Genomic DNA, 15,775 nt, shown 5'->3' with positions numbered 1-15,775 from the left:
GCCAATGAGTGCAAGATGTTGAGTGACAGCTGTCCAATAGGGACGCTCAGTGCTAGTACGGTTTGCGCCTTAAGCACCGCCGGGGTCTGAGGAATGTCAACTATTCAACATGGAGGAGGAGGTCGATAAGCTGGAATTGATGGTGAGCGTAAAGTGTGGGATATCTGCTGGGTAGTTTGTTTTTTCCCCTGTGGCCTCCAAAGTGGGAAGCAATTCAGAGTCGCCGGAAACCCTGGGCGGCGGAGGCTGGACTAGACCCGAGTTCCCTCCTCCTGCACCAAAGGGAGTCGCCGCCGTCTGGTTTTTAACCGCCGCGGGGGGAGGGGGGCGGGGGAGGAAGGGTTACATCCGGGAGACTGGTGAGGGAAATGGCGGGAGTTGCCGAGGGTGTGGGGCCAGTGGGATTGTTTGTTCCTTGCCCTCACCTTTCCGCACCTTACGGACCTGTGGCTGGTGCAGACGCTTACATTTCTACCAAAAAGATGAGACTGGAATGGTCCCAAAACGTCCCAGAAGGGGAGAGGTCGTTCACACCCTGAAAAGAGGGATGGAGGGTGGGTTTGGGTGGGGATAAACCGAGTGCGGTGGAGGGAAACCCCTTCAGGGCTGAACAGGTTTGCATCCTCCACGGCGGGCTGAAAAGCCTGAGGAGGGTGCTAGACTTGCGCGCTCCACTTCCTCGAGGCCAAGAAAGCTTCTAGACGAGTTTTTGTTTGGCCCTAAGGGGGCAGGCAGCCCTTGGATGGGGGAAGGAGCGGTGGGCGCCTGAACCGTGAGCTCCTTTCCCGGTGCGCGGGCAGGATTGGGACCAGGAAGGCACCCTGCTCTCCAGTCTCCGGGTTTCATTCATTTGTGAAAGTTGGGGGCGGGGGCAAATCATTGGAGAGGACTCCCTCTGCTGCTTGGCCTGCGCGAGGGCGCCTCGCTGGAGAGCTGTCCCAGTTTTCTTCTATGGATCCTCTCTCTTGCCCTCTTTATTCTCTCCCTCCCGTCCCTGGACTGCCAGCTTGATCGCCCGCGCTTTTTCCTTCTCTTTTTAGTTCCGTATCTTCAGTCCTCCTTTCTCACCTGCATTACCAGCTTTTTTGAGTGGACTGGCTTCCTTTAAAACGTGCAGTTTGGAAGACACACCCATCCTTGAGCTCCCGTCGGTTTTTCCGTTAAAGAAAAATAAGATTGAGAAGCCAAAATCTTTTCCACCCGCAATCCGCCCCTTCTCGCCTTGCTTTCCTCTGTCATTACTTTTTAGGTACCATTTTTTTGTTGTTGTTGTTGTTGCCTCTGTTGCCCTCTCCAAGCTGAATCTTGGGTCGCTTGACCATCCGCACATGTAATTAATGATCCTGGAAGAACCTGAATACCATCCTCGCCCCTATTCCCACCCCCCAGAACATGTGAGACTTTGATATAACTGATTTTTCTTAGATGTATTAATGAATTGTAGTGCCTCATATAAAAATTCGATTTGAACTTTCAGTTGTTTCTAGTGTTTTGAGTTTTAAATTTTGGGGGAGTGGGGGGTGTGTGTGTGCTGGAGATAGGAAGAGAAATGGCAGAGAAAAAGGATTTTCTGCAGCTTTCCAAAGCAGTAATAATGAACGTTTAGTTCAAAGTTTTGTTATTTTTATCATTAACTCTCTTAAAAAAAACCAAAAAACCCAACCACAAAAACATGTTAAAGAATTGTTAGTAGGTTGATTCTATCTACAGGCATAAATGTTTACATTGTCTTGCTCTCCTCCATTCTGAATTCCCTCCATATCTACACTTCTGCGTAATTGTAAAATGCTAAGTGATATTACTTTTCCTTTTAACAGTTTTTCTCTCCTCAAGTTGGCTGTTTATTTGAGGTACCAATTAAGCCTTTTCTGGACTTTGCAATATATTGAGTCAATATTCTCATAGGACTTTTTTTTTTTTATAGAATGAACATATTTTATTTTAAGGAAAAAATGATTAAGTGTACATCTTGAAAAGTAGGTTTTAGAGAATTATGTGGTAGCCAGACTCTAATTTTTAGATGTTTGAATGATGGGGTATTTTTTAAAACAATCTTTTTAAAAGAGGAAGAGAAGAAAGGAGGTCTTCTTGAATTCCTTACATCTGTGAACCAGTTATGTTTCTAAGATTCTAAAGGTAAATAATTTTTTCTTTTTTGCTTTTGTTTATTTATTTATTTTTATTGTCTTTTTTATTTCCCTTTTCTCTAATTGACCCCCCTTCCCATTCCCACCCCGGGCAAGCCCCCACCGCCCCAGTGTCTGTGTCCATTGTTTATGCTAATATGCATGCATACCAGTCCTTTGGTTGCTCTCTAACCCCCCCACCCCCCACCCACACACACACACTCCCCTGCCATTTGTCTCTGGATCTATTCTTGTTCATCAAATTATGTTGATCATTATATCCCACATATGAGTGAGATCATGTGATATTTATCTTTCTCTGACTGACTTATTTTGCTTAGCATAATGCTCTCCAGTTCCATCCATGCTATTGCAAATAGTAAAAGTTACTTCTTTTTTATAGCCGCATAGTATTCTATTGTGTAGATGTACCACAGTTTTCTAATCCATTCATCTACTGATGGGCACTTAGGCTGTTTCCAAATCTTAGCTATTGCAAATTGTGCTGCTATGAACATAGGGGTGCATATATCCTTTTTGATTGGTGTTTCTGGTTTCTTGGTTTATAGTCCTAGAAGTGGGATTACTAGGTCAAATGGGAGTTCCATTTTTAACTTTTTAAGGAAACTCCATACTGTCTTCCACAGTGGCTGCTCCAGTCTGCATTCTGACCATCAGTGCACGAGGGTTCCTTTTTCTCCACAACCTCACCAGCACTTGTTGTTTGTTGATGATAGCCATTCTGACAGGTGTGAGATGGTATCTCATTGTTGTTTTGATTTGCATCTCTCGGATGATTAGTAACTTTGAGCATGTTTTCGTATGTCTCTGGGCCTTCTGTATGTCCTTTTTGAAAAGTGTCTATTTAGATCCTTTGCCCAGGTAAATAATTTTTGATGCAATCCTTTGATTTTTAGTTGAAATATTCTAATATCTGATTTATGTGGCCCAGAATTTGAGGTTAAGACATGTTCCAGCTGTCCTGAATTTTGTTCATTTCTTCGTAGGCTCAATCTAACTAAGTAGTTGAACTGGACCATTTAAGGCAGTGGTTCTCAACCTTCTGGCCCTTTAAATACAGTTCCTCATGTTGTGACCCAACCATAAAATTATTTTCGTTGCTACTTCATAACTGTAATGTTGCTACTGTTATGAATCGTAATGTAAATGTCTAATATGCAGGATGATCTTAGGCGACCCCTGTGAAAGGGTCGTTCGACCGCCAAAGGGGTCGCAACCCACAGGTTGAGAACCGCTGATTTAAGGGAAGGTTAATGAAAATAATGGAAAGTGTTTTTTCATCAGTCAACATTATTAATTGGAAAATAAGTTTATTGTAGGATTCTCTAACTTTTTCCTTCACTTAATGAGGGGTATTTGTCTAGTGTCTTTCTTTTGTGGTACCACTGATTGTACACAAAAGGTAGTATAGTGTGATACTATTTCTATTTCTGGGCTTACATCTGACTTTTGAATTGATTTCTTACCAGTTAGGATGTCAACTGGCTTGCATTCAAGGAAACCTGATACTTAAATATTTACATTTTGGACACCCTCCCATTCTCGCCCGCCACCTGCCCATTTTTCCATTATTATTTTCTCTTTGATTTTTATTATTTATTTTTTAATATATTTTATTGATTTTTTACAGAGAGGAAGGGAGAGGAATAGAGAGTTAGAAACATCGATGAGAGAGAAACATCAATTAGCTGCCTCCTGCACACCTCCCACTGGGGATGTGCCCGCAACCACGGTACATGCCCTTGACCAGAATCGAACCTGGGACCTTTCAGTCCGCAGGCCAACGCTCTATCCACTGAGCCAAACCGGTTAGGGCTCTCTTTGATTTTTAAAAATATATATTTTTATTGATTTCAGAGAGAGAGGGAGATAGAAACATCAATGATGAGAGAGAATCATTGATTGGCTGCCTCCTGCACACACCCTCCTGGGGATCCAGCCCCCAATCCTGGGCATGTGCCATGACCCAGAATGGAACCATACCTACTGGTTCATAAGTTGATGCTCAACCACTGAGCTACACCAGCTGGGCCTCTTTGATTTTTAAGTTTAAGAAAGATGTTTTGATGTTTTAGGGGTTAACTGAAAATTGAAAATGCCCTTTCATAATATTCAGCTAGGTAGGGCTAATGATCTCATGTTTAGGATACGTTGATTCCCTGGAAGTCTGTAAACTAGATAAAAAGCCCTAAGATGGTAAGCGCTTTTTGTATTATAGATTAAACTAGGGGCTTAGTGCACAAATTCATGCACCTTGAAAGGAACTGTGGGCCACAAGGCTGCGGTGGGCACAGGGGTGGGTTCGGCCCATCCTCCATGTCCCCACTGGGCTCTTCTCGTTGTGGCCCCTGGTCCCCTGTCTTCCGACAGTCCCGCACCCGCCACTACTGCTCCCACATGCTGACGGTGCTGATCCTGCTTGCACCTGCTGACGGCACGGAGCCACTGGGGCCGGTGCCAGCAGTGGGTGCGAGTGGGGCCCGCGCTATCAGTGGGTGCGAGCGGTGGCTGCTGCCCCGATCACCCTAAGGAGCAGGAGGACGTGGAGAAGCCCTCAGGGGTGATTAGGTCCGGCAGCTGCCACTTGCACCCACTGACGGCGCCAAGCAATTAGGACTGGTGCCGGGTGCTGGCAGCGGGTGCAAACGCCGGGTGGGACCAAAGGATGTGGGAGCAAAGAATTTTCAGTAACCACCAGAAACTCGCGCCTATGACAGTAACTGGTGCCCCACCTTAGCCTGGCACCCCCACTCACCTGCTCCACCATCCTGCCGCAGCTGATGCCACCATGTTCCACGCTCTGCCGCCTGCTGCAGACAACTGCCATGTTCTGCGCACACCCCCTGTGGTCAGCACACATCATAGCAACTGGTTGTTCAGTTGTTTCACCATTCGGTCTATTTGCATATTAGGGCATATTCCAGAGATAGATTGGGTATATAGAGATTGGGAAACATTAGTTTAATTTTTTTTTTCTTTGATATTATTCAAAAGACTTGTTTTATATGGCAGTTAATCAATTGCTATGGACGAGCTAACCAATATATCTCAGCAGAACAGAAATATTTTTGAACTTTGTAAAACTTAGGACATATTTACAAAATTACTTTATCTAAATGTATGTTTAAATTTCAATATTAATCATAGGTTAGTCATAAAAAACAACCTCATTTTGATGTTTAAGTGTGATTCTTTTTTTTTATTTTTAACATTGATAAAAATGTTCTTAGGTTTTGCATGTCTTCTGTCCAAAATGGCAATTCTTCTTTAAATTCTTTTCTCACTGAAGCTTCAACTCTTGCAAGATGTTTTTGTGTTCCTTTTCTACCTTTACTGCTAACGAATGCTCTGACTTTATTGCACTACTGTACTTGACACTAGCAGTGCAATAGTATTGTCAAAGCATCTGAAAGCAGGATGCACACCAGAATTTTGATTCTTGCCTTGCATCTTCAATATCTGTGAGTAGTTTACCAAAATCTTTGTTCCTGAAAACGTTTTTTGTATTACAAAAAATGTTATTACCAAAAGTGTTTTAAAAAGGTCATAATTTGAAAAAAAGTTTTTAACTAATTAAAAACACTGCATTATGAAATACATTAAGAGAATAATTTTTATAGCTAAAGTTGTTTAGGCTAATCTAAATGAGTAGTACTTTATAATTTGCTACTTTCTGTAACAGATTTTGATTGGCTCTGGCAAATCTTAGGTATTATTTAAATGAATTTTAAAATTAATTAGTAAGTGATTAAAGTAATGCCAGTTATATATTTCCTATGATAACTTTTCCTATATCTTAATCTGTGCATCGTGTAGTAAGTGCTCAAATTTAAAACTTAAGAATTCTTGATTTAAAGTTCTTTCTTTGTAATTGAGATATAATAAAGTATGAATCAGCACTATTTTTTTGTAATCAGTTTTATTAAGATATAGTTTACATACATTAAAACTCACCAATTTTAGGAGTACAATTTGATGAGTTTTAACAAATGTGTATACTCATGTAACCACCATGCCCTTTTTATGCCTTTTTGCAGTCAACCTCTTCTTCCCAAATTCCCTGACAACCACTTGCCTTTTCTAGAATTTCATGTAAATGTACTTATATGCAACATACAGTCTTTGTGTGTGTGTGTGTGTGTGTGTGTGTGTGTCTGTCTGTCTGGTTTCTTACACTTAACATAATGCTTTTGAGATTTGACCATGTTGTATGTATTAATAGTTGGACCGTTTTTTGTCACTGAGTAATATTCCTTTGTATAGAATATCACATTATCAACTTTGGGTTGTTTCCAGCATTTACCCATTTATGCACAAAATTGTTATAAAGATTGTATTACAAGTCTTTGTGTAAACATAATGTTTTTGTTTCTCTTGAGTAGCATGATAAATATATGCTTGATCTTATAAGAAACTGTTGAATTCTCTTCCAAAGCTATGTATTAGGATTTCAGTTTCTCTACATCCTCACCAACACTTTGTATTGTCATGAGAGAGAATCATTGATTGGCTGCCTCCTGCACACCCCCAACTGGGGTTTGAGCCCACAATCCAGGCATTTGCCCTTGACTGGAATCGAACTTGGGACTCTTCGGTCCGCAGTCTGATGCTCTATCCGCTGAGCCAAACCAGCTAGCGCATGTTTGATGGACCTCCAGGTATTACAGGAAGTCATAGCTGAAACTACTCTCTTAACAAGAAGACATTATTAAATGGACTATGGGATTATGCTAATTAAACTTTAAGCAGAACTAAAGTGTTGAGTTAAAAACACACACAGAGGGCCCAACCGTTGTGGCTCAGTGGTTGAATGTCAAGCTATGAACCATGAGGTCATGGTTCATCCCTGGTCAGGGCATATGCCCAGATTGCAGGCTCCATCCCCGGGTGAGGGGCATGCAGGAGGCAGCCCATCAGTGATTCTCTGTCATCATTTATGTTTCTATCTCCCTCTCCTTTCCTCTCTTAAATAAATACATATGCATATATATTTAAAAAACAAAACAAAAAACACATAGGTCCTGGTCCTGGCCAGGTAGTTCGTTTGGTTGAGCATTGTCCTGATATGCCAAGGATGTGGGTTCGATCCCTGGTCAAGGAGCATACAAGCATCAATCAGTGAACGCATAAATAAGTGGAATAACAAATCTCTCTAAAGAGTTTCTGATAAAATCAATCAATAAAATAATTTTAAAGGACTCCTCATAGGCCTAAGAGTTTCTGGTTCATAAACAATTCAGGGCTTCCAGATTAGAGATTGTTTTAAAGTAACCCTAAAGCCACAAATGCCATAATGTTAAGAATTCTGTGGTAATTTGTTTTAAAAACTTTTATTTCAAATTATGCTTTAGAATGTCATATAAAACCTTGTGTTATATATAAAGCTATGAAATTGTGGTCTATTTCAGTAATTAAACCAATTCAGTACTTGAACGCTTAGAGCCTTTGTTCAATTTGATTTGCCCTCTCCTCTATCCTCCTCCCCATACTCTCCATCCACATGTTATATAGGTTTGTGCACTCTGTTTATATAAAGGAAAAGATAATCCCCTACGTATTCTAATATGGGAAATTATGCCAACAGTAATTTCTTTATACATACCTATACATATATAGTAATTATTAGTATGTTTATAAAGTCTTATTATCAATTAATTTACTTTTGGCATCTAATCTAACAAGTACCAGTATATAAGACATGAAAAGCCTCTTTTTGTTTTTTGGATTTTTAAAATATATATATTTTTTTATTGATTTCAGAGAGGAAGGGAGAGGGAGAGAGATAGAAACATCAATGATGAAAGAGAATTATTGATCAGCTGCCTCCTGCATGCCCCACACTGAGGATCCAGGCATGTGCCCTTGTAACCAAACAATCAATGGGTCCCTGCTGCCTGCCACTACTTGAGCCAATTAAGTGCAGAGACAGGGTTGAATCATATATGAGCATTTATTGCAATACTGCTGGCAGTATGGGAGAGCAGCAGGTCATCCACAAAAATCTGCTCTGCAGCCCCCCATAAGCCAGCTGCTTATATAGGGTAGGACAAAGATTACAAAACGCCTCTATTTTTTGGAAAACACTTTAAAATTTTTTAAAATTAACAATGTCTACATTTTTTGTTTGTTTGTTTTTTAGGCTCATAGCAACTCCTTTGCTGTTAAGAGATTTTTGGAAAAAATTTAGAAGCAAAAACTGGCTTTCTCTCTCCTTTTATTTCCACTCCAAAAATTTTTGGTTATAAAGATAGAACTTTGGTAATTGCAAAATTTTCCATTCAAATTTAGGTCAATGATGAGAGCAATTGGTGATGGAAATTTCAGTATATCCCTTTCTGAAATTTTGTTCAATGATGACAGTTCCTGATCTTATAAGCATTTGAACTTCTGAGAGCCATTTTATCTTACTTTATATTCCAAAGTAGAGGCCTTAATCTACCTTTTGTGTAATGAAATATCTGTAGACTGTTTCTCATTAGACCTGAGAACTACTTTTACAGTGGGTTTTTTTGGCTTTTACTCTTTCCACTAAGGGTTCAAAATTTGAAGAACCAATCTTTAGTTCAGAGCTTAAGTTCATAATAAGGTCCAAACTCTATCCCCAAAGCAGTCTCCTACGCTGTAGACTAGGCAATTTCCCTGTGGAAATCATGTTTTGCCTTCCATAGGAAACTCATGGATGTTTCCTTGATAAATTCAAGGCAGTACCTGCTTTAAAATAATATAAAAGATGCGGGATTTTGAAAAGTTAAGAATAATTTATAAATTAAACACATTCAGATATAAACCACTTTTTCTTTTTCTTTTTTAATATGGAATCATTCATGAATTTGTGTGTCATCTTTGAGCCGGGGCCATGCTAATCATCTTTGTATTGTTCCAATCTGTATATATAATAGAGAAATATGCTAATTAGCTGGGACACCGTAATGGGTCTACCAGACAGGAGGAGGTTGCATGTGCAGCGTCAGATGCGGGGGGCATGGGGAGGGTCTGATCAGCAGCGGCTGACCGGCAGTGGCTGCTGCTGGGCCCGGGGTGCAAGGCAGGGCTGGACCGGCAACTCGAGGGTGGGCGGTGCTGTGCAATTTCAAATCGTGCTCTGGGCTTCTAGTTTTACTATATGTGCTGCTGAAGCGAGCACTAAACTACTTTTTCTATTAGATATCCTTTCCAGCTTTTCTATATGTACATATACATATTTAGGTCTGTGGTAGCTTTTCCTTTTTTTTTTTCCCTGAGAGGTGTACTACAGATGATGGTTCGATCCTAGGACCTATGTTCAATAAATTGGGTCTATTCAGACGGCTACCTTTGTGGCCTCTAGTATGTAGTTTTCCTTGCATAATTTGTGACTTTAAGCTCTCTAATTTTGGTCTGTGTAGCATTAATTTGTAGTTTTTTGGTTAATAGGGTTGCAGATCATGGAAACTGTGAGGATCCCTGAAAATAAATTTGTTCTGTGTTTTAACTTGAAACCTCATTTCCTACGAGAGAGGAAAAACCACTGCCTAACTGATGAGGGTATCAATGACCCTAGGGAGTTCTTGAAGACATTGTTAGTTACTGTATTAATATATGATGGTGGTGGCTTCTTGGTATTTAAATTTTGGCTCAAAATCTAAGACACATGCAGAGAAAAATGATTTTCAAAATGTTAACTAGTTTAAGATATTTTTAATATAGCCTGGTTATTATAGACCATTTAGGTTTTTTTTATACTTTTTTAGTTCCATATTTTCAAAATGAGTTGTATATCACATTATTAAAATACTAAAAAATATAAAGAGAAAAGGAAGAATAGTTGCAGGATCATGTTTATTAATATGACTTTTGGTTCACAGAATAATGATTTATGCTGATTTTTAGTTCCAGAAAGCTGATTCTGATCTGGATTACATTCAATACAGGCTGGAATATGAAATCAAGACTAATCATCCTGATTCAGCAGGCGAGGTAATCTGCAAAATCAATGTCTTTTCAACAGAATATTTTATCAAAAGATTTTCTGATAGTATTTCTAATAGTAGTGATTATAATAATTACAGTATTAAGTACTGACCTCATAGAATCTTAAAATCTTTTTATGTTGGAAATTTGGTCACAGCATATTTTTATACCCATGGTCAAGGAAATTTGTGGCTATTTTATTTTTTTAACCCTTATAAAAGAATTATTGAGTCAGGAGATACAAACCATTGTGGAAGCCTTTGAAATTGTGAGAGAATATAGATACCTCTAGAACAGTCTATCTATCTATATAAAAGCCTAAGTGATTGTTGGCGACTGAACGACTGTATAAAAGTTTAATAAATAGCCCTGACTGGTTTGGCTCGGTGGATGGAGCGTTGGCCTGCGGACTGAGGGGTTCCAGGTTCGATTCTGGTCAAGGGCACATACCTTGGTTGCGGGCACAACCCCAGTGGGGAGTGTACAGGAGGCAGTTGACCGATGTTTCTCTTTCATCGATGTTTCTAACTCTCCTCCCTTCTTCTCTGTAAAAAATCAATAAAAATATATATTTAAAAGTTTAATAAATAGAAAATATACTACAAATAAAAAGACTGATAAAATAATTCTGCAGAGAATGATCAAGACCTATGGCATGGCCATTACAAGTAGGAAAGGAGCAGAAGATAGACACCATGAAAAAAGAATACTTAGTATGTTTGCTATGGTCAAAGAAATAATAAATAGCATCAAATATATATTAAGATGCCTTTAGGAGTATCTACTCATTATACACCCCCTCTCACCCTTAGGGGTAGATTTTCTACCATGTTTCTAGATACTGGACATTGTATTGGATAAAAGATCTCCAGTAGAAAAACTGGAAAAATACAGTAAAAAATGTCTTTTATGGAATAGTGGCTATATTTTAAAAAGAATTTGAAAAACCAATGTAATGTAAGTGTGTCCCAAAATTCATGCAAGAAGTAATTTTGATAGAAAACACAGGTTTATAATCAAAAATTGTAAATTTTTTATTGATTCACAAAGTATACAGTATAGGGTTATGTATGGAATAGCATATCAGGTAAATGGCCTCCACGGCTTTGCTGGCACATACGCACTCTTTTGTTGAAATTTTCCATGACCATTTTGCATAAATGTGGCTGAATTTCCTTGATACAGCGCTCAATTTCCTCCTTCAAGGTGTGGGTGGGCCTGGGCTTGTTGGCATAAACCTTAGACTTCAAAAAACCCCAAAGAAAAAAGTCCAAAGGCGTTAAATCGCATGATCTGGGCGGCCAATTCTGATCACCAAAACGGGAAATTACACGACCAGGAAATGACTCGTGCAGTAATTGAATTGTTTCTCGGGCTGTATGGCATGTGGCACTTTCTTGTTGAAACCACATGTCATCCACATCCATATCTTGAAATTTAGGCACAAAAAACTAGATTATCATATTGCGATAGCGAGCACCATTAAATTCAAATCTTGCGTGAATTTTGGGACACCCTTTATAAATACAGTTGCTTGAGCTGACATGAATTTTATATAGTGAAGTCAATGAATTAGTATTTATACATACTTAAGCCTCATGGCAGTATGTTTAAGAATTTATAAGTGGCTTCAAGTTGTCTTATTCTTTAATGACAAATTAATATAGTTCCTTTAATCATCTTCTAAATAGTATTTAAAATTGTATTTTAGGAATATTATGTAATTAATTGTTGTGAACTATGCATCAAATATGGATCTAAGGTGACCTTATTTGCTGTTTCATGTTGCTTTTTTTGTGAGCTATTTCTGTACATAGGCTTAATTTTTTTTTTTTACTATAGTTGATATTTCAGTATTATTTTATATTAGTTTCAAGTGTATAGCATAGTGATTAGACAATTATATAATTTACGAAGTGATTCCCCCCATTAATTCTAGTACCCACCTGACACCATACGGGGTTACACTATTATTACATTATTATTGACTATATTCCCTATGCTGTACTTCTGCACCTAGGCTTTAAATTTCTTTAGAATAGAATCTAGGTCTTACTTCTTTCTTCCCCTTTTCCATCCTTGTCGCACAGTTGTATAATAAAATACAGTGTTTGATTAAATGGACGGTAAAATGTGTTGCATAAATTTTAATTATTAAAAGAAGCTTAATTTTTCACTTCCACAATTTAATATATATTAATTTTTTTTCTGATATAGAAAAATCCAGTTACACTCTTACAGGAATTTTCAGCAATAAAGTCCCGATATCAAACTTTGCAGGCACGCTTTAAGCCAATTGCTGATGAGCAGAAAGAGATTAAGAGCTGCATTTGTGCTACTTTCAATAAGACTATGACCATGATACAAGAACTACAAAAGCAAACAGACCTGGAGGTAATGCTTTCAATTGACATGTTGGATACTGTTCGCTGGTTGTTTCTTAGCATTTATGTTCTTCCTTCCTGCCTTACAGAGTACTGATTTTCTTGAGATGTGTGCTGTCCCTCACAGCCTCATGCCTGAGGTAAATAAAGCTGGCACTATCCTCAGCTTCAGTGTGTGCCTGATTGGCAACGGGAATGGATTTTCCTTTAAGTAAACTTAATTCAGGAATGGGTTTGTAACCCAGCTGACATGTGAAGAGGGAGCCTGGAAGTGGGAAATAAGGAAGAGTTTCCTCACTAATGAGAGAGACTTGGCAAGAGAAAACTTTTCTTTCTTTTATTTTTATTTATTTATTTTTTTTTGTAAAATATATTTTATTGATTTTTTACAGAGAGGAAGGGAGAGAGAGATAGTTAGAAACATCAATGAGAGAGAAACATTCATCAGCTGCCTCCCGCACGCCCCCACTGGGGATGTGCCCGCAACCAAGGTACATGCCCTTGACCGGAATCGAACCTGGGACCCTTCAGTCCGCAGGCCGACGCTCTATCCACTGAGCCAAACCGGTTTCGGCTAAAAACTTTTCTTTCTTTTAAAAAATATTTTTTTTATTGATTTCGAGAGGAAGGAAGAGGGAGAGAGAGAAATATCAATGATGAGAGAGAATCACTGATCAGCTGCCTCCTGCACACCCCCTACTGGGGATAGAGCCTGCAACCTGGGCATGTGCCCTTGACTGGAATCAAACCTGGGACCCTTCAGTTCGCAAGCTGATGCTCTATCCACTGAGCCAAACCAGCCAGGGTGAAAACTTTTTTTGTATAAACATTTCGCATAAAGGTGATGCCCAGCATCACCTCTTAAAGATAAAGCTACCATTAAGGATATCAGAGCTGTGAGATGGGAAAAACTAAGTCTTTATCTGATGAACAGATGAGCCCTAAAGTCTGTCCTATTTATTTTGCAATAATAATAACTTGTATTACTTATCCATTTTGAAATGTGTTTCTTTTACTTCCAGCTAAAAACATCTTAATTATCCTTCAAAATTTAGCCCAAGTTTCTACTTCTGAGGAAACTTCCAGATTATTTTTGTTTACTTTCTTTATCAAAATACTTTTACATATGGCATTCAGACTTGACTTCTTTGGTTCTGTCCAATTATAGTCCTTAAATTGTTTCTCATCTTGGTCTTGTTTCTTCAACTTTAAAAAAAAAATTAAAATATATTTTTATTGATTTCAGAGAGGCAGGGAGAGAGAGAGACAGAAACATCAATGATGAGAGAGAATCATTGATCAGCTGCCTCTTGCATGACCCCGACTGGGGATTGAGCCCCCAACCTGGGCATGTGCCTTTGACTGGACTCAAACCCAGGACCCTTCAGTCGCAGGCTGATGCTCTACCCACTGAACCAAACCAGCTAGGGCTGTTTCTTCAACTTAATTGCAAGTTCTTTGGAAGCTCAAACATCAAAGCACTTTGTATGTAGGTAACCAACTAATGTATTTTTTCTCCTGCTTTCTGAAATTTGTATCATATACATGGTATGAGCTTATGGAAACATTTATTGTTGTGTTGAAGAAGTTAACTAGCCTGGTCGGCATGGCTCAGTGGTTGAGCATCGATCTATGAACACGGAGGTTATGGTTCGATTCCCAGTCAGGGCACAAGGAGGTTATGGTTCGATTCCCAGTTGTGGGCTCGATTCCCAGTGGGGGATGTGCAAGAGGCAACCAATCAATAATTCTTTCTCATCATTGATGTTTCTCCCTCTCCCTTCCTCTCTGAGATTATATATATGAAGTTAATATATATATATATTTAAGAAGTTAATTAAATTAACACTCTTTAAAGGTGTTTTTGTTAAAATTATAGTTGAAGCTTTTAAAGGTTTTGGAAAAAAAGACTGTCATTTGTTTTCTAGCTGTCACCAATGACTGAAGAAGAGAAAACTGCAGTACAGCAATTAAAATCTCACATGTCAGATTTATGAAGAAATGGACTTGCAAAAGGGAACTCTGGTGGAGAAGAGATTAATTCCAGAGAGATTTAGGAAGATGTCTTGTTAGCATATGGTAACTAGAGGTGGGGTATGGTGAAAGAGAAAATTTGGCCTGGGTGACTGGATAGTGATGCCTTTCACAAGAGGGAAATATAAGGACAGATATGAATAAATTTCAGTCAAAAGGATGGAATGGGAAAAGGATTTAAATATATGCACACTTAGTTTTGCAATTTCAGGCAAGAAAGTCTTAACACTATTTTGCATCTGTTTTTGTATAATCAGGATAACAAAGATGTCCTATCATAAAAGAATGATTATGTACTTTCAGTCAAATGTGAATGAATGTGCATTGGAAATTAAAGATGGAAAAATATTTGTATTATATATTATATATGTATAAATTTTCTATTTTTGAAAATTTTAATTGAAGATGTGGTCACATTATTAGTGAGATTGCTAAGTGACCTATAGTGTCCCATAAAACCTAACCTTTGTAATAAGCTGGTTTCTCTGTGACAGCCTCTTTTATTTTTGTCCTATTCCTTTTGCTTGCTAATGTTGAGCAACATGAGTTCTGCTTTCAAATGCTGTTTTAGGTTGTCTTTATTGTATTTCTTTTTAGAAAAATATTTAAAATCAATATTTTCATCATTTTGTTCTCTACTGAGCTATTTTCTTGATAAAATATAGTCCTTTGATTGCTTTAAAAATTTTTTCTTAAAAAAAATAGAATATATAGCAACTTTATGTCTACTAGAGGCTCGGTGCACAACATTCGTGCACTGGGGGGAGAGGGGGGGGTTCCCTCATCCCAGCCTGCGCCCTTTCGTAGTCCAGGAGCCTCAGGGGATGTCTGACTGACATCTTAGGGCAGCCGTGGGCAAACTACGGCCCGCGGGCCGGATTCGGCCCGTTTGAAATTAATAAAACTAAAAAAAAAAAAAAGACCGTACCCTTTTATGTAATGATGTTTACTTTGAATTTATATTAGTTCACACAAACACTCCATCCATGCTTTTGTTCTGGCCCTCTGGTCCAGTTTAAGAACCCATTGTGGCCCTCGAGTCAAAAAGTTTGCCCACCCCTGGCTTAGGGCCACTCACCAGCAGTCAGCCTGGCTTGTGGCTGAGCGGTGCTCCCCCTGTAAATGCGCACTGACCACCAGAGAGCAGCCCCTGCGTTGAGCGTCTGCCCCCTGGTGGTCAGTGTGCATCATAGCGACTGGTCATTCCACAATTTGGCCGATTTGCATATTACCCTTTTATTATGTAGGATAATTGACATA

General features: G+C 38.9%; 1 protein-coding gene across 1 annotated transcript; it reads left to right on the top strand.

Annotated features, from left to right (window-relative positions):
• Positions 1–94: 94 nt before the first annotated feature.
• SKA2 (spindle and kinetochore associated complex subunit 2) lies at positions 95–14,873 on the top strand. Its single transcript, XM_081108769.1, has 5 exons — positions 95–142; positions 10,017–10,103; positions 12,315–12,491; positions 12,571–12,621; positions 14,410–14,873. The coding sequence occupies exons 1-5, from the start codon at positions 110–112 to the stop codon at positions 14,476–14,478; spliced, it is 417 nt and encodes a 138-aa protein (XP_080964895.1). The 5' UTR covers positions 95–109; the 3' UTR covers positions 14,479–14,873.
• The last annotated feature ends 902 nt before the right edge of the window (positions 14,874–15,775 follow it).

Source organism: Myotis nattereri, assembly GCF_964212035.1.
Source record: "Myotis nattereri genome assembly, chromosome: 16".
NCBI classification, from domain to species: domain Eukaryota; kingdom Metazoa; phylum Chordata; class Mammalia; order Chiroptera; family Vespertilionidae; genus Myotis; species Myotis nattereri.
Note: the sequence above shows the minus strand (reverse complement) of the source record. Positions and strands in the feature narration are given on the sequence as shown.

Coding starts and splice junctions, on each gene's coding strand:
- SKA2 (XM_081108769.1), top strand. CDS start 110: ATGGAGGAGGAGGTCGATAAGCTGGAATTGATG. Junction 10,104..12,314: donor ATCCTGATTCAGCAGGCGAG/GTAATCTGCAAA, acceptor TTTCTGATATAG/AAAAATCCAGTTACACTCTT. Junction 12,622..14,409: donor CTCACAGCCTCATGCCTGAG/GTAAATAAAGCT, acceptor TTTGTTTTCTAG/CTGTCACCAATGACTGAAGA.